Source organism: Ranitomeya imitator, chromosome 1 (genome assembly GCF_032444005.1).
Source record: "Ranitomeya imitator isolate aRanImi1 chromosome 1, aRanImi1.pri, whole genome shotgun sequence".
Classification (NCBI taxonomy): Eukaryota; Metazoa; Chordata; class Amphibia; order Anura; family Dendrobatidae; genus Ranitomeya; species Ranitomeya imitator.
Genome location: NC_091282.1, coordinates 931,500,415 through 931,527,435, shown reverse-complemented (window position 1 = coordinate 931,527,435; position 27,021 = coordinate 931,500,415). Strand labels below are relative to the sequence as shown.

At 42.6% G+C, this 27,021-nt stretch overlaps 1 protein-coding gene across 2 annotated transcripts in view; it reads left to right on the top strand.

Moving 5' to 3' along the window:
• The window catches only part of UNC5C (unc-5 netrin receptor C), a 554,596-nt gene that overhangs the window by 378,851 nt on the left and 148,724 nt on the right, over positions 1-27,021 (top strand). For both annotated transcript variants that reach the window (XM_069743602.1, XM_069743601.1), the window contains exon 5: positions 4,340-4,443. In XM_069743602.1, the coding sequence (XP_069599703.1) occupies positions 4,340-4,443 (104 nt within the window). The remainder of the gene's footprint in view (positions 1-4,339; positions 4,444-27,021) is intronic.

Here is a 27,021-nt window from a genome sequence, read left to right as displayed (position 1 = left end):
GTCCCATTGAGAATTGTCAACTCTACATACCGGGGACATAATGAATGACAAATAGGCATGCCAAAAACATAGTGTATGTCTCATATAGATGTACCAATGCTAGATACCAATAATATATTACAAGACAAATATACATACCAGGGACATATAGTCCGATATAGAGGTACCACTCTACATGGCCGAAAAATACTGTAAACCCAAGGTTTTAAAGACACAATTTTGATAGCAGATTATGCTGTAAGTCCTTCCATAAAAGTTTATCACTTGTGACAAAATCACTGGTAAAGTACTGGAGCGGAGATATGTTTCACTTGCACTTAATGGCTTCAGTGATGTGAAACCCATACATTTTCCTCCAGCACAGTAAGTGCTATGAGTGGTCAACCGCCAATCCATTAAAAGGGCTGGGTTTTTTGTGGACAACCGTACAGTGGGTGAAAGTCTGTCCATCTTGTTTCCACTCCAGGGTATGGTCTGGGGCTTAAATAGCTAGCCTCCAGAGGCAGTCATGGTTCTGTAGGGCTGGAGAGAGGAACTCCAGCAGTTTGTGTCCTGAGGAGGAAAGACTGAACTTGTGCTATCCCTGTGTTGTTCCAGAGTGGGCAGCTGCAGCTCCCCGCAAATGCAAGGACTGTGTTACAGAGTTTTGTTTTTTTGTTCACCTATTTTGCCCAAAGGCTGTGTTTCTTTTTCCATTCATGTTGGTTTATGCCATCTATCTTATAAACTAGCAGGAGATTTAAAGGGATAGTGTTCCTGTTTTCTACCTCCATGTACTGCAGAGTGAGCTGAATTACGATGCACTCAGCAAACCAGGAATAAACTCATGTCCACCCTTACCTTCCTTTTGCTAAGAACTTCAATTTATTACTATACAAATGCAATATTCCCATTGTCCTATATAATTTAAGGGCAAGGCCCACTCCTTTCTGTACCAGTCAGTCATTGTTAGTTTGTTCACATTAGTTTTAATTTGTATCTTGTATGGTGCTCTAAAAATAAATACGGTAGTAATATATTGTCGCGACTGACAACACGGCCACTGGGTGGCCACACACATCTTGAGATGAGTCAAGACAAGATGAATAGTAAGACTGGACACATCTGTATGTTCCATAAATTGGTATCACTGAATATTGGGAATATAAGTCCCATATATAGGTTTCATTTAACAATAGATCAGTAGTGCGTGTACCACCTATCTTGTTGTATAAGAGAGCACATTCAATTAAAGAGGACCCCATTAGTATATATTCTACTCCATCTTACTATTCTATATACTTTATATCATAGTCATTGTGTCCCAGATACTGAACAAAAACATGCAAGTTCTATGGATTTATTGCCCTGCATTCTAGATATTCACTTTCCTGCACATGTCTTAAAGGAAAATATATATCTGTCTGGGGGAACGAGGCTTAAGAGGATCCTCTATGCAAACCTAATTCAACAGAAAAGAAATCTTTAAAATCTTCCTTTGTGGGGCTACAGCATAAATATTACATATGTGTTCTTGTGTATAATGAATATTTACAAACTGTAACCTTTCCACAATCTTCCATCAAAATCACTGATTTCCCATACAAATGCATCATTGCATTATCTGGAAGACTTGCTCAATGACAGAGTCATGTAGAAAATGGATATATTATCAATGACGATGTTGTCAGTTAAGGGTCTGAATAAACTGTGCAACCAGATCGTCCGTATCATATGTATAATGGGTAAATGGTAATATTGCATGTACCAGTAAACCATCAGCAGCCCAGACTAGAAAGGATATTAAGTTTCATTGATCCCAAAACCATATGTTCCTAATGACTGGAATCTTTAAATCTGAGAAGGTATTACTTAGCTAAAATATGGATGCCAGTAGTGGGTGAAAAGGTTATTCCTTGCCTGTGTAAATCAGTGACCTGCAGATGGCAGTTAAGTAAACAGACGGCTCTAATGTAAATCTAATAAATAGTTCATTACGGGCACTAACCTTTTGTACATACAGATGGATTGGAAGCACTGGAATTTAAACATGTAACTTCTAAATTAGATCCATCTGGCCATTTCTTTTACGCAGGGGCTACATAAAAATGTGCACATCAGTTACTTATCGTAATGTTACAGAGGACCTGTCCACTGGCTTCACATGTCTCGTACAACATTTACATGTATTTCCCATGAAATAATATTGAAACATACTTTTTTAGACCAATGGGTTGTGCTAATTCTCTTGGAAGTGTATGAATAGGGTTACACCTGGGAATGACCATCCCCTCTGTCAATTGGGGATGTCCCAATACTACAATGGCGGTAAGCGGATGTCCAACACTCCGCAAGTGGACTAAAATCTTCAAGTTTATTTCAGGGACATAAATGTAGAAAGAACAGCTCAGTCAACAAAACCAGCGCATTTCGACCAAAAGGTCTTAAACTACTGTATATTTACTACACTGTTAACTCTGATTGGACAGTGTCAGAATGTGTCGTTACGCACACTATTGACATGATTACCCCAGTGTTCAATGTATACATATACTTCTAGAATAAATAACAGATAAACTTGTAAAGGTCGAAGAAAGGATGTATGAGTATTATAATCACGTGAAATAATTGCATCTACACCTGCTGACATGATCATTGCATAAAATTGCACAAGGAGTGTTTATCTCCCTTTAAAAGTTCTCATACTGTTTGCACACAACTGGCTATGTATCTAGTCTCCAACCATCCATGGAGAATTCAATAAGGATTGCACAGTTGTGGCATTTGACTTTTTGTTTAATGTAAACTATCAACATTGACATTTAACTTCTGTCTGACACATCTTCTATAGTTCAGCTTCCTAGGCTTCATAATTAAACTCCCTGTAAAAAGCATATGGGTTTTGACAGTGTTTGGAAATGATAAAAAATGATATAAACTGGTAATAACTCATGTGCACTTTATTAAAGTTTACTTTCTGGAGTGAAAAAAAGCATTTACCTTCCAGCAATTTTTTTCACTTTTATACTTTATACAAACCATCAAATGCTCCGCTACTCCAAGCAGGCTTAGATTGGCCCACAGGAGAACAGGTAAATCCCCAGGTAGGCTCCTGTGCACCGCTCTATGTGACTAGTAGTGGTCATAATACAGTTGATTCACTACATTTTATCAATCATTTAACAAGCTACCTAGCTAATTATTATATAGAAACATAGGCATACAGTATGTCTTAACAAAGGCAATATAATATTTCATATAGCTGAATAGAGAGCTCCCAGAGTAAATGTTACTGGTGGGCCCTTGGCACCTCAGTCATACACTGACACCTAGTCATGCAAAACCTAATATTTCAGACAAGCAATCTCTCCATATCTGCTTAAAGGGAACCTGTCACCCCCAAAATCAAAGGTGAGCTAAGCCCACCGGCTTCAGGGTCTTATCTACAGCATTCTGGAATGCTATAGATAAGCCCCCGATGTAACCTGAAAGATGAGAAAGAGAGGTTAGATTATACTCACCTGGGCGGGCGGTCCGATCCGATGGGCGTTGCGGTCCAGTCCAGGGCCTCCCATCTTCTTACGATGACGTCCTCTTCTTGTCTTCAAGCTACGGCTTTGGCGAAGGCATACTTTGTCTGCCCTGTTGAGGGCAGAGCAAAGTACTGCAGAGCGCAGGCGCTGGAAAAGGTCAGAGAGGCCCGGTGCCTGTGCACTACAGTACTTTGCTCTGCCCTCAACAGGGCAGACAAAGTACGCCTGTGCCGGAGCTGCAGTGTGAAGACAAGAAGAGGACGTCATCGTAAGAAGATGGGAGGCCCTGGACCGGACCGCGACGCCCATCCGATCGGACCGCCCACCCAGGTGAGTATAATCTAACCTCTTTTTCTCATCTTTCAGGTTACATCCGGGGTTTATCTACAGCATTCCAGAATGCTGTAGATAAGCCCCTGATGCCGGAGGGCTTAGCTCACCTTCGATTTTGGGGGTGACAGGTTCCCTTTAAGAGGTATATGGTCCAATCTGGATCCCTCTCTAGGAGCAAGAACCATGAGCATCAGCAACAATTGACTTCTTCTTATCATGCATTAAATTGATTTAAATTTGTTTTATTGGTATCAGTGAAAATCATTTGCTTTATTCGAACATGGGATTGTCTAAATTGGACAACCATTTTTATACTGAGCACAAAAGCAACCACTCTTAGGAAAATCTCTCGTTATTTTCCAGCATTTTAAATATTTTACGTTATGCTGAGTATGACAAAAAAATTTACACATTTATATAATATGCTAAAAAAAATACAATATATTTCACGACAATACTAAAAAGTTTGCTGAAAATCTGTCTCATTTTCCTAGACTTAAGGAAGACCTTTGAGCAGGAGCCTCTCGGAAAGGAGGTGTCTTTAGAACAAGAAGTTCTTTTGCAATGTCGACCACCTGAAGGAATCCCGATAGCTGAAGTAAGTAATACAGCAGCTTATCCATTATTTGGATGTTTTGGGTTGTCATTATGATTTAAAAAGAGAAAACACAGTAGTTTGACAAAAAATGGCTTCACCCAACCAATAACCATGACTGGAGAAAAAGTTTTGGTGTTATCATTCATATTCTCTGAAAAAAGACCAATAAAGCAAAAATTCTGCCGGGGTATGTAAACTTTTGAGCACCACTGTGCATGTGTATGTGCAGTATGTGTGTGTGCATGCTTACATGATTAGATTCCATCTTCTATTCTACAGGGTGGGCCATTTATATGGATACACCTAGATAAAATGGGAATGGTTGGTGATATCAACTTCCTGTTTGTGGCACATTAGTATATGAGAGGAAAAAACTTTTCAAGATGGGTAGTGACCATGGCGGCCATTTTGAAGTTGGCCATTTTGGATCCAACTTTATTTTTTTCAATGGGAAGAGGGTCATGTGACACAACAAACTTATTGAGAATTTCACAAGAAAAACAATGGTGTGCTTGGTTTTAACATAACTTTAATCTTTCATGAGTTATTTACAAGTTTATGACCACTTATAAAATGTGTTTAAAGTGCTGCCCACTGTGTTGGATTGTCAATGCAACCCTCTTCTCCCACTCTTGACACACTGATAGCAACACCACAGAAGAAATGCTAGCACAGGCTTCCAGTATCCATTGTTTCAGCTGCTGTACATCTCGCATCTTTACAGCATAGACAATTGCCTTCAGATGACCCCAAAGATAAAAGTCTAAGTGGGTCAGATCGGTAGACCTTGGTGGCCATTCAACTGGCCCATGACTACCAATACACTTTCCAGGAAACTGTTCATGTAGGAATGCTCGGACCTGGCACCCATAATGTGGTAGTGAACCATCTTTGGTGTCAGGTCCGAGGATTCCTACATGAACAGTTTCCTGGAAAGTGGATTGGTCATCGTGGGCCAGTTGAATGGCCACCAATGTCTCCAGATCAGACCCTCTTAGACTTTTATTATCTTTTGTATTTTGTTAATTGATAGAAATAAACTATTTTTGAAAGTATTCTTACTTTATACAAGACATATACAGAAAACAATAGTCAATGGGAGCATGGATGGTGGGTATTCATCGATGGTCCCAGGGAGAATGTGTAAGACACAGTGTAATGATTTTTTCTATGTATATTAACAGGTTCAGTAGTGGGAAAGCTCAACTTTAACACATGCATTCCCAAACAAGTATGGGTTAAATGACAAGTGAAAAATTCCAAATCTCTACCAAACCGAAAATTCGCAGGCTTCATGACAAACTTTGATCCACTTCAAAGTGATATACTTTTCTTATGTACCCTTTGAAGTGCAAGGAAGAATAATCCGAGAGGGTTAGATAATCATTAATATAATTTACCTTGTTTATAAGGTTTATTTCTGGACATGTGCTGTTCCTTTAGTGTTGTCCTGCTCATTCTGATGATATCTAAGTTTCTGCATGTTAGTATAAAATGAAAAGTCATAAACTTAGGCTAAATCTCTTATCTAAGCACATGGATTAAATGAAAATGTAAGAAAAACACCCACTAACAGCTTATAGAGGAGGTTTTTTTATTCCTAATATAGTTGCTGATCCTTAATACATTTTATGAAGCGGGTCATCATCACAACAGCTGTAATGTTAATCTCTTCTGCAGCCTGATCTTTATCTATTTCTCTGTGTACAGGGACATGTTCACCTGTTATAGAGAAGTATTATGCGATGACAATGAAAAGAGCAGATGACTTCTTATGACATACCCTTTATTTGGAATGTTATAGACATTGTGTAATATACTTTTTATGTTCCTATAAATAGTTTTTAATGGACAGAAGTAGAAATGTTTAGGTTCCACAGTTGATCGTTTCCTCACCTTTTACAAGTGACCAACAGTAAAAGTCTGCTTAGACTGTCAAATATTTTTCCATTTAATAGATTTTTTAGCTTCTTTTAACTTCACAGTTTATACGTTAACATCTAGGAACCCTCTTCTATATTAAATTACAGACATTTTATAGAATTCCTTAAAGGCAACTTGACAGGTCCCCCGTGCCCTCCAAAACACCAGAATTTCTCTGTTCCTTTATAAACATCCTGCCTAACAAACCCTTCATATTGGTTGACACATAGACAGATCTTTAAAAAAAGTACTTCTAAAGTAATTTTATCATAGAAAAATTAACCTTTTGACTATTGGGGCGTTAGATTACCCAAACTAGTTGTTCTATTCAGCATGTTATCATGTCCCTATGGGTGTGATAGCATGATTTGGAAGAGCCAGCGTCATCGTCAGCTCTTGCGCATGGGTTTATCTTTCTTTCCCACAAGTCGTTTTAACATGCGAGGAGCACACTGAGAATGACCGTGGAGAAGAAGCTCGAACTTCAGCTCCTCAGTTGACTTCAGGCTTCTTCTCTGTTTCTGGATATACACAGTGCTCTCTGAAACCAAGGAGCATACACCCGGCTTACGAGGCTCAATGGCCTGTGGGATAGAAAGATGAGTGCATGAGCAAGTTTTACAAAGACTTGCTGATTCTTGCAAATCATGTTATCACGCCCAAAGGGGCATCAGGGGAACCACAACATGAAGAATGAAGAATACACATTTACCACCAGAATTTACTCCCTTCACAAGCACTGATGCTCTAACACTCACAAGACCAGAAGCAATGAACCTATGACAACCAGTGACCTGACCATTGAGGCCACTAATTGACTGCAGGGTTAGGTGACTGGTGGTCAGGAAATTATTACTTTCAGTTCAGCTGAGTCTGTTGGAACAGGAAGTGTATTATGGTGTTTTTTCTTACTTTATATTGGCTTTTCCACATGAAGTATAAAAACCTACGGGAAGACTCATGTAAAGTAACATATCGTAATATATTTAGTGAAATATTGCAGCATTACGCTGTGATGACTTGTATTGTCCAGAAAGAACTAAGATTAATATGTATATCTTACATTTCTGTGCATTTTGCACCATTTGGCTTTTACATGTTCCTTGTTTCCCCACACATTCAACATTCAACATTTAATGTAGTTTGCGGCTGAGAGGATCTGAAAAAACAAAAGAAATGAAAACAAGTTACAAACTTTCCTTTCTGACTGCTTTCAGAGAAACACGTGACCAAACCTCTCCATCAGCCTCCTCCAAGACCAAAACACCTCATGTGGGAGAATCTGCTTTTCTATTGGAGGAGATGGACTGGCCTGGTCACATGCTCCCTCTCCAGCAGCCATTTTATGGTTAGAAGTACCGGTCAGTTTGTGAAGAAAGCTGCAGAAATAAGCGATAGCGGCCGACCTCTAATTGGGAATCCACCAATCACAGCAACAGGAACATTTATATCTCTTTTATCCGTCTTTTTCTGCGCTCTCTTAGATGATTTATGATCACAGACTAAAGTTGATGTCGCATTGAAAGAAAGAGCCGTAAAACAAAAAACGGTGCAAAATTTATAACAAACCCCAATTGTAAACATTATCTTTAGCAAAAACAAATGCATTTAAGTTTAAAAAAAATCTGTCCAACTCTTTTAAGGTTCCTTTAAAAAATGTAACATGAAGGAAATGGTAAATCCACATGGACTTTTAAAGGCATTTGTCAGGAGTGGAGTTTTGACCATAAAATACTGCTGATGGTGCTACATTGGAGATCTGTGCAGTTTTCACATGCCTTTCTCTACTGTTTTATCAGTATGCACTAAGATTGAAGTCCTTCCGGCGCTCTAGAATGGGTTCCTGATTGGACACAACAGCTGTCATTCAAAAGCATGATAGAAGTGCTATGGAGCCCATAAATCAGAGACCTAAGAGCACTTCATCCTTAGGGGCTAGTCTTGGAGCGCTAGCAGGAGCAGCACAAACCAGGGTGAAACTTCCTTTTTTTACTTTCATGCTGCTACCAAAGCAGTATAAAAGGATAGGGTTAAACACCCCTAAACCTCTTTTATTTAGCACTGTCGGCAATTACCCATGTCAAAACAGCTGCTAGACTCCCTTTAACCCACAGGAATGTACAGTGTGACTGCCCCTTAGTAATGAGCGCATCGTTTTCAGTGCACTGAATTTTTTGACATTTGTTATGCAGACTGTAGTATACAGCATTCATACTATCTGCCCAACATGTGTTCTCTTTGCTCTCTATCACTGGAAGAACCAGTAGAACTTGCCCAGTTTATTCTAAGCTTTGACTTTATCTTTTCCGAACAGCACGGTAATATATGAGCGCTTGATAAATAGCAGCAGCTGAGATGCCAAATTGACTTGAAGAAGAAATTAATGTTTGAGTGTATCATATTTGTTTTCCTTCATAATTCCCCAGTGTGCACATTACAGGTGGAAATCTTTAAAAGAACTTTTTTCAAATGAAGGCGTCCCAGATTCACACGGCAGGGACAGCTCTGGATGCGCCATCAACCTCTTTGATAATGAAATAAGAAATGATAAAGCTTTTCCTTTGGTGTGGTAATTAGTCAGCAAGGCTGTGATTGCAGTGTCAGTGTGGCCCAGGTGGCTGGTGAGTGCATCTTAAGAAGATCAGGATGTAAGGACTAATATGAGGTGGTAATGATTGTTCCTTTAATACTTTATAACATACTAGTACACTTTGTCAAGAAGCAAGGGTTCCTGATTGCCAGCTAATTGACTTCGAATTGCATTTGTACCAGGGCTTAGAGCAGGCACCAATTAACACTTGGCAAACTAAAAAATGCATGCACATTTGACTTTCAAAAGAGCTATTCTCATTTTTTCTTTCTAACTTTTGAAGTCATGCAGAAGATCAAACATCCAGATTTAAGAGCAGCTTAATGGTTCTTCCTTGTAGAATCCATTGAATACTATTACCAACACAAAGGAGAGAACACTAATGAATATGAATCCCACAACACGATTCTTATTAATGCGGTGTGCCAAAGCTAGTAAGATAATTTAAATTAAAAAAAAGATGTCAGGTATCTTTGTCGGATTTAAGGACGAGATAACAATTCCATTAAATTTACTGGCTGAAGAATTCTGTTTATGACACAATTCAAGAAATGCTGCTTTAATGGTTGGTTTTAAAGAAGGGAAATTATCGAAAATGAATGCAGTATGTGAAGAAAGGCCATACGTCCATTACTCTGGCTGGATTTAGACTTGGCTTCAGGTATAAACAAAACAAATTTGCAGAAGCTGCAATTCATTTCTCACACTGTTAATTTGCAGAGTAGTGCACCGTGCCCAGAGGGTCTCCTGGTTGTAAGAATTAAGTAAGATCATGGGTAGTTATTCATAGAAAGCCCTGAGGGTTGACAACCAGTGAAAGTCAAGTTATCTCCTTTCCTTATGAGCTATGCTCGTTCAACCAAGTGACTTGTGTCAATTGGGTGGATGTCTCCCAGCAAAACAACCCTTTGATTCCAGAATGAAAGTTTAAGCTGTTAAAGCCATAGAAGAGACATTTCTAATAACCTTATAGTCATTATTGATGCAATAAAATCAGCACATTAGAAATTCAGAATGTACGCATGACTATTATTTTTAGAATAACATTAATCCATATGTTTTAATGGATCACTGCTAGTGTTGAGCATTCCGATACCGCAAGTATCGGGTATCGGCCGATACTTGCGGTATCGGAATTCCGATACCGAGATCCGATATTTTTGTGATATCGGGTATCGGTATCGGAAGTGTAAAATAAAGAATTAAAATAAAAAATATTGTTATATTCACCTCTCCGGCGGCCCCTGGACATCAGCGGGAGGATCCGGCGTCCGGCACGGCTTCTTTCTTCAAAATGCGCGCCTTCAGGACCTGTGGAATGACGTCCCGGCTTCTGATTGGTCGCGTGCCGCCCATGTGACCGCCACGCGACCAATCAGAAGCCGCGACGTCATTCCTCAGCTAAAGTCCTAGAATGAGCGCCTTCTAGGACCTGAGGAATGACGTCGCGGCTTCTGATTGGTCGCGTGGCGGTCACATGGGCGGCACGCGACCAATCAGAAGCCGGGACGTCATTCCACAGGTCCTGAAGGCGCGCATTTTGAAGAAAGAAGCCGTGCCGGACGCCGGATCCTCCCGCTGATGTCCAGGGGCCGCCGGAGAGGTGAATATAACAATATTTTTTATTTTAATTCTTTATTTTACACTTTAATATGGATCCCAGGGCCTGAAGGAGAGTTTCCTCTCCTTCAGACCCTGGGATCCATGAGGATACATTCCGATACTTGATGTCCCATTGACTTGTATTGGTATCGGATATCGGTATCGGCGATATCCGATATTTTTCGGGTATCGGCCGATACTATCCGATACCGATACTTTCAAGTATCGGACGGTATCGCTCAACACTAATCACTGCTAAGTTTCCTCGTTAAGAAAACTGGTCACATAGTTTCTGCTTACTTGACCAGCACTAAAAAAGGAACTTGCAAGCAGACATGTGCAAACTTACCTTCTTCGACTTCATTAGACTTATCATTGTAGGTACAACTTTATATCAATAAGTGATCTTTTTAAGTGCCTCTAGGGTACTTTAAAACACAGCAAATGTCTCCTGCTTCTCTCAGTAGTCATCGGCCAAGTTGTCCCTTTCACCTTAATTAATGCCTCTACCAGCACATTTGGCTCCAGACACAGTGATGTCAGGAGAATGATGGAGCCATCAATCAAGGTCAAGATGGATTTTTGGTCAGGGTTTACCAAGGGGATCTGAAGCACTTGTCAGACTTGGGACCACCCTCAGAGCACTTGCAAGCTTATTTACATACCGTAAGCAGTAAAAGTTTCTCTCTGCAATGTTAAGTCTATCTTTACACATAAGTTTAAGTCCACTACCCAGCACTTCAGATTTGCTTTAAGTCATTCTGTCAACTATTATTTTCAGGATAAAGCTAACCATATATTTGAGATAATTACAGTTAATGCTGCCTATTTTAACAGTTTTAGCTGTATATTATTCCTCATTGACCAGGATCTCTCATGCAAAATGATCATGTATTAGATTTTTTAAATAAATATTTAGCCATGAGACATAATTATGGCTCCATGCAAGCGCCATGTGGCACCCAAAGTATTCTATAGAGTAATACTATATCCTATATCTTTGAATGTATCTGATTTTCAAAGATGACATACAGAAATATTTTCTGTTGGAATGGAAAAAAAATGGTATGTTCTTTGGCCTGCTGTATAATGGGTACACCATAGGACAGATATATACTGCATGTGTGTTGAAGAAGCAGGACTCTAAGGGCCTGACTCATCAAGACCTGCATCGTTCACTTCAGGTTTGATAAGGAGATGTGCTGGAGTCAGACGCTTCTGATTCATGAAGATGCCTATGCCAGACAAGTGGTGTATGCCTCACCACAAATGTTACTGCAGTCCTTGCAATATTTGTGGCATAGTGAATGCCGACACTCGTCATGAATTTAACGAGATGCGGTAGCCACGCTCCTGTCCAACCCCAGCTCTGACCACTGTTGGAGCTGGGCGAAAATGTTGTGAGAACAACAAAAGTCGCATAATTTTAGCGCATCCACCAATTATGACCAAATTATACAGTAGATAAGATAGAATCCAGTCCCTCACATTCATTGATGGTTATTTAATGCACATAATCCAAATCACAGTTTCAGCCCATCCCAGGCTTCCAATAATAATGATTTGTGTGATTTGGATTTCCCTATGTGCTTTGAATGAATTTCAATTCTTGTGAGTGCTGGGATTCTATTTTATCTACTATTATTTCTCCACGAGCACCACTATGGTAAACGTAGTGCCGACCCACTTTTTTCTTTCTATTGGAGACAAAATTAGGCAACTTATCAAAGCTTGCCATGCCAGAATTCTGGCATAAAAGCATTGATGAATCGGGCCTTAAATCTAATGCACTGTAAGCTTAGCATGCATTTTATGGTATGGCTATTGTGATTTACATATTTTATTAGATGACACAAAAATGTCTGTCTATGAGCAGCTTTAGCCAAGCAGAGGAAGAAGGAGCCATATTGTTTGTAAACATTATGGTTCCATCATAAATATTCATTGATCTGCATAAAAAAGTCTATCACACTTCTGGCAGTAATGATACTGAGATTTCATGATAGTTCAGCTATATATTTTAAGTATGGGATAGGGAATAAGAAACACATTAAGGAAACCGTCACATGGAGTACTTTACCGCTATGGCCAGATGTTTTATTGAAGTGATTTTCAAGAAGTCCTGTTCACTTATCACAGTGCAGTTTCTAAAGTACGTGGATTTGGTGCTGCAAACCGCTCATACTCGTGACATTTTTACATCTTTTTTAAATCCATGGGAAAAAAGGCATGATACATTATTTTTTTTCTAGCTTTCTGTTGCCTTTTTAATGTCAGAATAGTGTATTGTAGTATTTGACTATTCCATCTAGTAAAAAATAATTGGATATGTGATGACTGATCATTAGGCATTGCAAGTATTAGAATGGAATCCAGTTCCAATGTGAACTCAGTAAAAGTATCATAATATACAATGATGGATCGTAGCAGATCATCTCATCCATCCTAAGTGCTATGGAAATCAAAGCCATGCCAAAAAGACTTTTATTGTATTTTGCGGTCCTGTGGCTCTCGGCAGTCAGCACTAGCACTACCAGAAAATCTGAATGTAACCTAAAAAAAAGAAAACAAATGATCATAGTGGTCTCACCACCGCATAAATGCACCATTCTATAAATGCTATAATTACCAGGTTTACTTTCACATACATAAAAGCCAATGGGATGTCTTATGTGTTCATTTGAAAAGTTATGTAGCCAAAAACACCCTGGTTTAATAAAATAAAGTTTACTGGATCGTTCTATAAAGAATAAACTGCACATTACAAGGAAACGTTCATTTTCTGTCGGAAATTAATCTTGTCTGCTTTCCAGTGTTTAAAGGGAAAATTGGACAACGCGAGTGTACTTAACTGGTAACAGTTTTACTGGGAGTATAAAATGCCATCGGCAGATGGTAACGCCTTCAAACAGGCAGTGTCAGGTGGCACTTCAATGTAATTGATTATTAATATGACTTCTGCTAGATGTGTTTATTGAGAACAGCTTATGTTTTCTTCCAGTTAGCAGACTTTTAATTGGAACTTCTGCCTTATATCACCTAAAGGTGTAGCTCCTGCCGAATTTCCAAGGAACTCTCCAATGAATTTGTACCTGACATAATCCCTTATTGCAGTTAGACATAATCTCTTATTGCAGTTATTAAAAGCATTTTATTTTCATAAAATAGGACTCTGACAAATGCGTAGATTAAATGAGTATCTTAATCAAACCGTCAGTCACCCCGCTCAATGGATTACGAGTTTACGAGTTTAATTACGAGTAATATGCTAAGATGCATGACGGTATTAGCCCATTTATTTTACAATAGAATCTAAACTTGCTGAAGATACAAGGAAATGGTACAAACTTAGGTCTTGGTTTAATTGGAGGAAAGGGATATGATATACCTGCCTTCAGTGACAATATGGCTCAACAACATTGAGTATAATGATGTAAGATTTCCAAAGACATTAGTGGTATGATGGCACTGTTATTTGTTCAATTGGTACTGTGCAAGATCAGTCTTTAGAGTGAAATATATCCCCATTTGGAGCTATACTTTGGGCCTCTAATGTCTTTTTCTTATGGATTAATTCAAAATTTCGATAATATAAGGATGTGCAGATTTTGTGTATAGAGGGAGAGCTCAGTTTGACACCACAACTGAAAATCAAAGAATCACAAAAATGGCCAAAAAGTTGTCGACACGCAAGTATTATATGTGTATTGACAAGCTCAATATCTTATTCCAAAACAGATATTATTAATGAACTGGTTCCTACCTTTCTAGAGAATAAAGCCAGACCCCCACCAATTAAACATTTATCATCCTATGATTAAGTAATAAATCTTCTACATAGGGGCAATTCCTTGAAAGGGGCATTTACACTACAAGATAACCGTAAACAGGGCATTATTAAAAACGCTTGTTTCATGGTTATATTTCCACGTACACAGACTGTCGATCACCCAGTGAATGAACACTTGCTCATCGTCCTCAGCCTTGTCTTGACCTGTGTACACAGGATCACACTGCCCAGGTTCCTTTTAATGATAGTAACTATACATTAGTAATGTGTGATTACACTTAGTATGTGGGGTGAAGAGTGACTTTATGATAATAAGTGGTGTTAAACTCACCTAGCAATCTGTGTGCACAAACTCTTGAGCTATAAATCTGGTAAGTTTGCATTACTGTAAGATAGGGGTCTAAGGGGTATCGTTTCTCCTTATGGAGAGTGACATACCATCTCTGGCTTGTCAAGGTAAGGAGGCTTATTCGCCGTGCAATGCTCCTCTGGGAAATGGCCCGAAAACACTGTGTCTGCGAATTGAGATACTAATTTGGCTTTTATCCTAAGTCATATTGCACGACTCGTCAAAGAGTTGATTGTGACTTGTAGAATCGCTACTTCCAACAGGTGGGACTATAGAGTTTAAGTCCTCTTTTTTTCTTACTGTAAGATACTGACAGATATCATCTTACACTAAGCATCTGCTGTAATTAGTAACTAGTGCACTCATGGCTGACAATTGATGGCAAAAAAGAGTATATAAAATAAATGTGAAGTCATACTGTAAGAACATCAAAACAGAACATTTAATATTTTTGTCAAGAAAACTATGTGTTGGAAATGCCTATGACCCTACACAAGGCCAATATAATGTTAGGTTGAGATGCCCACCAGACAAAGGCTAAGAGTTGGGTAATTGCCACATTGCACATCTGATTCCATCTCTAGACATAGTGTATATTTTTTTGTAGTGTGCTGATCATTATTTAGCATTGGTGACATTTACAACAGCTTGGAAATTATTATCCAAATGAAACGCTGTCCAACGTTGATTACTAACAGTTATGGGCCCCCTCCTCATATAAGACTTGAAAGAGTTTATGATATTTTGGCATACAGAATTCAAAATTTATAATGATTTCAAATTTTGGAAAGACCCGAGCATCAAACAACTTGTATTCTGCATACTGCAATGTCAGAGTTTGATGTGAGAAACAAGGATATATTAATATGTCAGAAACGTTATAGTTAACATATGCTGATCGCATCTTTATTGACGATCAGTGATAAAAAAAGCTTTGTAAAAGCTGGTTTATATGCTTTGAGTGTTCATGAAAAGCAATATACATATATAAGATTGTGCATTATGTGACGGTTATTTCCTAGAAGATGTGTTAAACTCAAAATTCAAGTAGAGAGATCTAAAATAAAAACTTTCATCAATATGCAATTCTTGAAAATCCAGGAATGGTGCAGCAGATGCAGAATTATCATCTGGAGAATAGACGAGATCTTTCACCACAACAAAGTGTTTTTAGGTAAAGATTTAGAGTTGCATTTAGCATAGCTACTAGGCAATTACTTCATTAAGTGATGTAGCACAAAAAACACAAACTATATCATGGCTATGTGGCAACATATACAGAAAATGGTTTCATAGATATGAGCTGGCAGGAGGTCCTAAGCTGCCAATACCGTATTTGCCCCGGCCTTCCACCATAGATCCTGCCTAACACACCTCGCTTAGTATTGATGAATATCTCTGCAGTTTCATTATATCACTGTTATCAGTAACTAAATCCCACACATGTTCCTTGTATTTCCAGCCCAGCACTTGCCCCATACATTAACTTATTTGAACAAAGAAATCATGGATTTGTTGTGCATGTCCAGGAGGCTATTTTCTACAACACAGAGAGTATTGTACGTAAGCCGGACAAAGGATGCTCTACACATACACAAGATTTTGCCTCCAAAGACAGATGATAGTGGCAGACTATCTAAAGGAATTTTTGAAAATAAATCATCCCTTTTATTAAATATATGCATATAATTACATACAGTACAGACCAAAAGTTTGGACACACCTTCTCATTTAAAGAATTTTCTGTATTTTCATGACTATGAAAATTGTACATTCACACTGAAGGCATCAAAACTATGAATTAACACATGTGGAATTATATACTTAACAAAAAAGTGTGAAACAACTGAAATTATGTCTTATATTCTAGGTTCTTCAAAGTAGCCCCTTTTGCTTTGATGCCTGCTTTGCACACTCTTGGCATTCTCTTGATGAGCTTCAAGAGGTAGTCACCGGGAATGGTTTTCACTTCACAGCCCTGTCAGGTTTAATAAGTGGGATTTCTTGCCTTATAAATGGGGTTGGGACCATCAGTTGTGTTGTGCACAAGTCTGGTGGATACACAGCTGATAGTCCTACTGAATAGACTGTTAGAATTTGTATTATGGCAAGAAAAAAGCAGCTAAGTAAAGAAAAACAAGTGGCCATCATTACTTTAAGAAATGAAGGTCAATCAGTCCGAAAAATTGGGAAAACTTTGAAAGTGTCCCCAAGTGCAGTGGCAAAAACCAGGGCCGACGTCAGCACCCGGCGCACCTGGGCAAATGCCGGGGCCCTAGAGAGAGAGGGGGGCCCACTCACGCTGTCATAGATACAGCTGGGAGAGCAGAGCAGGAGAACATGCTCTTTCCGCCCACAAAGTCACTGCTGGCTGCGTTCTCTTAACCCCTATGTGCCAGCTCTGACACAAGCATCTTCTCACTCAGTCAGTGCAGCCAGGCAGGCACACATAGGGGTTAATAGAAGGCAGCCAGTGTGACATTGTTTGTGGGCGGAGAGAGCACGTTCTCCTGCTCTGATCTCCGCCCCTGGCTGGCTGCAGTGCTGCTGAACTTATGAGGCAGATTCCGGAGGAGCTCCTACCAGTGCCTGAGTGAGTGGCGCTGCTATATACTACATGGGCAGCTGGGCTGCTATATACTACGTGGGCTGGGCTGCTATATACTTTGTGGGCTGCTATATACTACATGGGCTGCGCTGCTATAAACTACGTGGGCTGGGCTGCTATATACTACGTGGGCTGCTTTATACTACGTGGGCTGCTATATACTACATGGGCTGCTATATACTACGTGGGCTGCTATATACTACGTGGGCTGGGCTGCTATATACTACGTGGGCTGCTATATACTACGTGGGCTGGGCTGCTATATACTACGTGGGCTGGGCTGCTATATACTACGTGGGCTTGGCTGCTATATACTACGTGAGCTGCTATATACTACGTGGGCTGGGCTGCTATATACTATGTGGGCTGCTATATACTACGTGGGCTGGGCTGCTATATACTACGTGGGCTGTGCTATATACTACATGGGCTGCTATATGCTATGTGGGCTGCTATATACTACATTGGCTGCTATATACTACATGGGCTGCTATATACTACGTGGGCTGGGCTGCTATATACTACGTGGGCTGCTATATACTACATGGGCTGCTATATACTACGTGGGCTGCTATATACTACATGGGCTGCTATATACTACGTGGGCCAAGCTGCTATATACTATGTGAGCTGGGCTGCTATATACTACGTGGGCTGCTATATACTACGTGGGCTGTGTTATATACTATGTGGGCAGTGTTATATACTACGTTGGCAGTGTTATATACTACGTGGGCTGCTATATACTACGTGGCCAGTGCTGTATACTACTATGTGGGCAGTGCTGTATACTACTGTGTGGCTGTGCTATATACTACTATGTGGGCAGTGCTGTATACTACTATGTGGGCAGTGCTGTATACTACTGTGTGGGCTGTGCTATATACTACTGTGTGGGCTGTGCTATATACTATTGTGTGGGCTGTGCTATATACTACTGTGTGGGCTGTGATATATACTACTGTGTGGGCTGTGCTATATACTACTGTGTGGGCTGTGCTGTATACTACTGTGTGGGCAGTGCTGTATACTACTATGTGGGCTGTGCTGTATACTACATGGCTGTTCTATAAACTACGTGGGCCGTGTTATATACTATGTGGCTGTGCTAAATACTGTATGGGCTGTTATATGATATGTGGGCTGTGCTATATACTACGTGGCTGTGTGGCTGTGTTTTATGCTACGTGGGCTGTTATATACTACATGGCTGTGTTATATACTACCTGGGCTGTGTTATATACTACATGGCTGTGTTTATATGCGATCATGAATCGTGGTATGTGTTAAAGGGGGGGCCCACTGAGACTCTTTCGCCCGGGGCCCTCAAAAACCTGGAGCCGGCCCTGGCAAAAACCATCAAGTGCTACAAAGAAACTGGCTCACATGAGGACCGCCCCAGGAAAGGAAGACCAAGAGACACCTCTGCTTCTGCTAACTGCACACATGAATGAAGCAGATGCTAACCCGAAAGAAAGAACTCATATGATACTAGGTACAAAACCCTGTAGCTTTTGTAAAGAAGTATAGCATAAGGGTTGAGCTTGCTCTGTAACTGAACTGTGCCTAATCTCACACATGTACGAAACAGATGCTAAGTCAAGTGGCTAGATACCCCAGTCCTGACACTACTGAACCTGTGCCTGACTGGCACCCTTAGCATGTAGCAGACTAGAGACTCAGATGTAGAGCCAAGGGTATGAAACCTCATAAGTGTACAGTCTCAGAGCAAAGTCTTAAATGGGAGACCACAGCACCAGATAAGGCTTGGGATCTATCCCACGCAGTGTGAGAATCCAGACGCCTAACAGCTACTCTTCAAAACTTATATTTCAAATATAATATTTAATAAATACTCTTAAAAGTAAAAATCATATATTTGATGTAATAAATGCCTTTGATGATCATAGTAAACGGTTTATCTGATATGCAAATGATGTTGTTCAGTGCACCCTTGGCATGAGTGTACCACTCTGCCCTGTAATGGCACTCTTCTTCCTCCCTGAATGTTGATTGACAGTGCTCGTTAAGTGGTAGAAAGTGCTGCCTGAAAAGAAATTACTACACCGGTATTGTAACACCAATGCCAGTGCCCCTGCTTGGTCCATCTTTCCCTTCCAAACAGAGACATCAACATTCTCACCATCCAGGCCACAGGGTGACCTCCCCATCTCCTGCTACCTGATTCCTGTGCACACAGCACAGCCTTCCTGGTGGTGCACCTAGTGCGTGCATGCACGTGCTCCCCTGTTTTTTAAAGAGGCAGTGCATGCAACTTGAAAATGCCCCCAGACAAAAGCTGTGAGTGATCTAGTATATCCCAGTTGGGAGGTGCCTTAGCAGCCCCTGTAGCTTCCCAACATCTCTTGTGTGTGCAACTGTATGTTGCCAAGTCCCCAGTCCTAATTTATTAAGGTTAGTTCATTATCCTGAACCTGTTCCTATATTTCTGTGTAGTGTGTACATTGCCCTGAACCCTGAAGCGGCTCCGGAGGTACCTGGACACTGAAGCCGTACCTGTCCAGTGATTCCGAATCATACTGTCTGAAAAGGTCCTAAATCCAGTGCTGTCTGTGACTCCGAGTCCAGTCTGTGTCAGTGAACCTGACTCCTAGGGTCAGCAACTGCAGTACCAGGGATTGCTTAGGAGTTTTACCTGCTGGCTACCTGCAGTTGAAGATTCAAAAAGGGCCTCCTAAGCTATTAAACAGGCCACAGAATGTTGGGTTCAAAAATATAAATTTATTTATGACAAATAAATAAAATCATCATTCAACATATACAATCACATAAATGTGCAAATACCTCCAATCCAATAACTAGTCCCATATGACTAAACGGATGTACTATAATATGTTAAAAGCTTAGGGATGTAATTATTTTCCGAGATTTTCTGTTGTTGCTACGCAACGCTTCCCAGTAACAACGTCACAACTACCTCATTTCCGGAATTGCGCACAGTGTACAACATATAAACGTTATACGTCCGGATATACGGGACAGCTTAGCCTCCTTGTTGCTATGCAATGCTTCAATAAACATTCACATCATTTAGTACTGCGCACCGGATGTTACGCTAGAACACACATATGGTAACTAGGGGATAGTTGACTTTAACACAGCAACGATTGGCTGAAAACAGGTTTAAATAGACCCTTATTTCCCTCCTTACTATACACCCCCGGAAGAAGAATCTATTGAAACGCGCGTAGGGGTTTACACTAGTCCTCTGTGAGTCTACGGAGGTAAATATGTTCCGATGATTATGCCATAATTAAGTCTAAACCCGCTAATATTGCATGCACCAAGGCACTTTTTTAGGAGTTTCTATTTAGGTCGCTGTACCATGAAGCAAATTATTATATCAGTTACCGATAAGCCTATGTGCCTTTAAAAAACGCTACTATTGCATCTACTTTTCTCATGTTCTATGGGCTATAACGGGCAGCTAGTCTTATATTTATGCACATTGGCACTTTAATATAGGGTTTTTTTCTTTAGGCAACTCATTGGACATACAGTTAGGTCCATATATATTTGGACAGAGACATTTTTTTAATTTTGGTTATAGATATTACCACAATGAATTTTAAACAAAACAATTCAGATGCAGTTGAAGTTCAGACTTTCAGCTTTCATTTGAGGTTATCCACATTAAAATTGTATGAAGGTTTTAGGAGTTTCAGCTCCTTAACATGTGTCACCCTGTTTTTAAAGGGACCAAAATTAATTGGACAGATTCAAGAATTTTAAATAAAATGTTCATTTTTAGTACTTGGTTGAAAACCCTTTGTTGGCAATGACTGCCTGAAGTCTTGAACTCATGGACATCACCAGACACTGTGTTTCCTCCTTTTGGATGCTCTGCCAGGCCTTCACTGCAGTGGTTTTCAGTTGCTGTTTGTTTGTGGGCCTTTCTATCTGAAGTTTAGTCTTTAAAAAGTTAAATGCACGCTCAATTGGGTTGAGATCAGGTGACTGCCTGTTAGGACTGGCGGAACGCACCAAAAAAGGAGATATAGATGCGTTCACAGTCCGGGGTCCACCGTGCAGGTGAAAACCTGCTGCTAGTAAATACAGACTATATGGCGGTACACTAAAGTATATACACGTGGGTCCAACCTCACCCAGCGTGAAGGGAGCAATCCTGTTGCGTCACAGGATCACGGTACCGCACCTAAAGCGCGAGCGAGTAGTCAGCGTACTTAACCCCAACTGGGATTGAAGTCCGATTAGACCCTCGCTGGCACTACACGACAACTGGGTGTGTAAGGAAACTAAGTATAAATATATAAATGCACAGGAGTGCGAGCAATGCCGCACTGACGGACGCCACCAACCACACTGGCTTGGGTATGGAAAGCGCAAGGCAAGCGCACGGCGCCGTACAGGCGGACACAGCAAGAGGACGCTGTAATGTGTGTATCATGCAGATGATTAGTCGGGCGCTAGATAGCTACCAACATCCGCGAGCAGACAACAACTCTAGGGAGGGATATTTAGGAGCTTTCATCCATCAACATACATTCATCTACACACACACATATAACATTATGAGACAATACTAGCGCATGGCCGTGCGGTCATGCGCAGTTTATATAGTTGCAGCACAGGAAGTGGCTACAGCACTTTTGCCCTTCCAAGACCTGCCAAGAGGACCAATGGAATGTGCTGCAGAGCCTGAGCACATGACCCTCGGTCTCCAACGGGAGATCTTACCCTGGGCATGCTCAGTACGTGCAGACAAGGACTTAGTCCCAGAGAAGTCCGCTCGCTGCTGACCAGCACTGACTTTAATGGCAGAGACTGGAGAAGCAGCAGCAACTCTTCGCACAGAGTCAGACTGAGCGAGACGCTGGGATCGACGTCCCTGTGAGCAGACTCCACAGCGGCTGGAGGAGAATGGGAGACCGCAGCGGAGACGGATCGAGATTCCCCCTGTGCAGCAGAGGAAACTCGACTCCTAACATTACCCTCCCTCATAGAGCCCCCCCCCCTTAGGCCTCGCTACGTTCGAAGGCAGCAATGAGCTGCGGAGCCCGAATGTGCTCAACAGGCTCCCAGGACCTGTCCTCGGGGCCATAACCCTTCCAGTCCACCAAATAAAATGTTTTACCACGCACCACCTTGCACCCCAAAATAGCGTTCACCTCATAATCGTCCGTAGACGAACCCGATGTCCCAGCAGATGACTCGGAAAACCGGGACATATACACGGGTTTCAAGAGGGACACATGAAAGGTGTCGGTGATACCCAGGCGTGGCGGAAGGGTCAAACGATAGACCACAGGATTAACCTGCTTGAGGACCTTGAATGAGCCCAAGTAGCGAGGAGCAAATTTAGTGGACTCAACTCGCAGCCTGATGTTACGGGCAGAGAGCCACACCAAGTCGCCAGGAGCAAAGGTCGGAGCGGGGCGCCGATGAGCATCAGCGGAGGACCTCATTCTCTCACAGACCAGTCTGCCACCCTGGAGTCGGCGGAAGACACGGGCATAGGCACAGGTACCCGTGGATGCTGACCATAGTTGAGGAGGAATGGGGTTTGTCCAGTGGAGTCGGCTACGGCGTTGTTCAGTGCAAACTCTGCACATGATAGCAAGGATGCCCAGTCATCCTGCCTGGCTGAAACAAAATGTCGCAGGTATGTGACCAAGGTCTGGTTGGCCCTCTCTACCAACCCATTCGTCTCGGGATGATAAGCGGAAGAGAGATTCAACTCAATACTGAGAAGACGACACAGCTCTCTCCAGAACCGAGACGCAAACTGGGGACCCCGGTCACTGACAATTTTGTCTGGCATACCATGCAGGCGGAAGATATGTCTAATGAACAACGCTGCCAAGGCCCGTGCAGAAGGTAACCGCGGCAGCGGCACCAAATGCACCATTTTTGAAAAATGATCGGTGATGACCCAAAAAATGGTACAGCCGCGAGACTTGGGCAAACCCACAACAAAGTCCATCCCGACCATCTCCCAGGGCCTATCTGCCACCGGCAAGGGATAGAGCAAACCAGCTGGCCTTTGACGCAGAGATTTATTTTTGGCGCAGGAGACACACGCCAGAACATAATCTCTGACATCCCGGACCATATGCGGCCACCAGTACGTCCACCAGTACGTCCTCGCCAATAGCTCAGATGTCCTCTTTGTCCCAAAGTGTCCACCTACCCTGGACGAATGAGCCCAAGAGAGAACCTCCGGTCGCAAATTAATGGGCACAAAAGTCTTGCCCGGAGGCACAGACTCTAGCGAAACCGGCGCCACGGTTCTCAGGCTCTCGGAAGGGACAATAAGCCAAGGCTCCTCTTCCTCCTCCTCAGTTGACATAAGGGAGCGAGAGAGAGCGTCAGCACAGATATTCTTCTCGCCGGCGAGATAATGAAGGGAAAAGTGGAACCGAGAGAAGAACAGGGACCATCTGGCCTGGCGAGAATTTAGCCGCTGAGCTGTCTGCAAATAGACCAAATTTTTGTGGTCCGTGTAAACTTGGAAGGGAAACCGCACACCTTCCAGAAGGTGTCTCCACTCCGAAAAGGCCAACTTCATTGCTAGCAACTCCCTGTCCCCGATGGAGTAGTTCCTCTCCGCTGGCGTGAAGGTCTTGGAGAAGAAGAAGCATGGATGCTTCCGACCTTGAGCATCCTTTTGGTAGAGGACTGCTCCAGCACCAACGGACGAGGCATCCACCTCCAGTAGGAATGGCTTATCCACATCGGGACGATGTAAGATGGGAGCGCTAGCAAAGTGGGACTTAATAGAAGTGAAGGCCTTGGAGACCTCTTCCGACCACAATTTGGGATTCGCTCCCTTCTTCGTGAGGGCTACCAAGGGAGCTACCAGAGTTGAGAAGTGGGGAATGAACTGGTGGTAATAGTTTATGAACCCCATAAAGCGCTGCACCGCTTTAAGAGAATGGGGCTCTTGCCAGTCCATCACAGCCTGTAGTTTGGCAGGATCCATAGCCAATCCCTGGGTGGAGATGATATAGCCCAGGAAAGGTAAGGACTCCTGCTCAAACACACACTTCTCCAACTTTGCGTAAAGAGAGTTTGCCCGTAGGAGGCCGAAGACTCTGCCATCATCTCTCCGGTGGGAGTCAATATCTGGAGAAAAGATGAAAATATCATCCAGATAGACTACAACCGAGGTGGAAAGCATATCCCGGAAGATGTCGTTGACAAAGTCTTGGAAAACGGCAGGTGCATTACAGAGCCCGAAGGGCATCACCAGATACTCATAATGCCCATCTCTGGTGTTAAATGCCGTTTTCCACTCGTCCCCCTCACGGATGCGAATCAGGTTATAAGCACCCCGCAGATCTAGTTTAGTAAACACTCTAGCTCCCCGAAGCCTATCAAAAAGCTCAGATATCAACGGCAAAGGGTACTTGTTCTTAACTGTGATAGCATTAAGACCCCTGTAGTCTATGCATGGACGTAGTTCTCCATTCTTCTTCTGCACGAAAAAGAACCCTGCCCCAGCAGGTGACACTGACTTCCTGATGAACCCTCTTGCCAGATTCTCTTGTATGTACTGAGACATTGCCTCCGTTTCCGGGAGAGATAACGGATAGACTCGACCCCGGGGAGGCTCAGCACCAGGCAAGAGATCAATAGGACAGTCATAGGGGCGATGGGGCGGAAGGGTCTCCGCTGCCTTTTTGGAGAATACGTCTGCATAAGACCAATATTGCTTGGGGAGAGAGGAGAGATCTGCAGGTACCTCTGTAGTAGTAACCTGAACGCACTCTCGATGACACCTGTTCCCACAAGATTCACCCCATCCCAGAATTCTGCCTGAGGACCACTCGATGTGAGGAGAGTGGTACCGTAACCAAGGTATCCCCAAGAGAACCTCATCAATTCCCTCAGGAATGACGAGTAGAGATATAATCTCCTGATGAGATGGTGACATGGACAGAGTAAAAGGGATAGTTTGATGTGTAATCTGTGTGGGCAATGTCGACCCATTCACCACTCGTACCGTTACTGGTTGAGATAGCATGACCAGAGGAATTGCGTGACGTTGGGCGAAGGCTGAGGACATAAAATTGCCCTCCGACCCAGAATCCACGCAGAGTTCCACCGAGTGAGAGGATGAGCCCAATGTTATTGTCCCCTTAAAGGACAATTTGGAGGCAAACGTCGTGTCTAGTGCACCTCCACCAACTACCACTAGACGCTGACGTTTCCTCGACCGCTGGAGACATCTGGCGGCAAGATGTCCAGACTATTGGCAAAGATGACAAATCTGGAGTGTACGAGCGGTCCGGGACTTAGATCCTGCTCGAGACTCTACCACAGGCTCATGGGGCTCAGGAGCCTGGTCTGGAGATTCCAAAGGTTTGGCGAAGGTGGGAGCCAGCCGAAACCTCTGCCTACACTGGGCTCGCTCTAACCTCCGCTCGTGAAAACGGAGATCAATACGAGTGAATAGAGAAATTAATTCCTCCAGTGTGGCGGGAATCTCCCTAGTGGCCAGGGCGTCCTTAACGTGGTCAGCCAGCCCCCTCCAAAATATTGGAATGAGGGCTTTATCCGACCACTCCAGCTCAGATGCTAAGGTGCGGAAGTGGATGGCAAAATGACTGACCAAGGACGAGCCGTGAGTCAATGCCAACAATTGGAGCGCCATATCATGGGTGACACGAGGTCCCAAAAAGACCTGCTTCAGAGTGCTCAGAAACAACGGAGCACTCTGCACCACATGATCGCCACGCTCCCACAGCGGCGTAGCCCACTGCAACGCTCTGTCCGACAGAAGAGACACTATAAATCCCACCTTAGCCCGCTCTGTAGGGAAACGAGAGGCCAGAAGCTCGAGATGGATAGAGCACTGACTCACGAAACCCCTACAAGACTTACTGTCACCAGAGAATTTCTCTGGAAGCGGGAGGCGAGTTAGAGTCGGGACAGGAGCGGCAGTGGACAAGGTGGCTGCAGCAACACTAGCAGCCTGAACAGCGACAGCAGTGACATCCACAGCTGAAGTTGAACGCTCAAGAGCCGCCAACCTTCCATCCAGCTGCTGGATGCACCGCTGTGAACGCTGATCGTCCATCATTTACTAGCCAGACCCTGGCGCTAGTATTCTGTTAGGACTGGCGGAACGCACCAAGAAAGGAGATATAGATGCGTTCGCAGTCCGGGGCCAACCGTGCAGGTGAAAACCTGCTGCTAGTAAATACAGACTATATGGCGGTACACTAAAGTATATACACGTGGGTTCAACCTCACCCAGCGTGAAGGGAGCAATCCTGTTGTGTCACAGGATCGCGGTACCGCACCTAAAGCGCGAGCGAGTAGTCAGCGTACTTAACCCCAACTGGGATTGAAGTCCGATTAGACCCTCGCTGGCATTACACCACAACTGGGTGTGTAAGGAAACTAAGTATAAATATATAAATGCACAGGAGTGCGAGCAATGCCGCACTGACGGACGCCACCAACCACACTGGCTTGGGTATGGAAAGCGCAAGGCAAGCGCACGGCGCCGTACAGGCGGACACAGCAAGAGGACGCTGTAATGTGTGTATCGTGCAGATGATTAGTCGGGCGCTAGATAGCTACCAACATCCGCGAGCAGACAACAACTCTAGGGAGCTATATTTAGGAGCTTTCATCCATCGACATACATTCATCTACACACACACATACTGTATAACATTATGAGACAATACTAGCGCATGGCCGTGCGGTCATGCGCAGTTTAT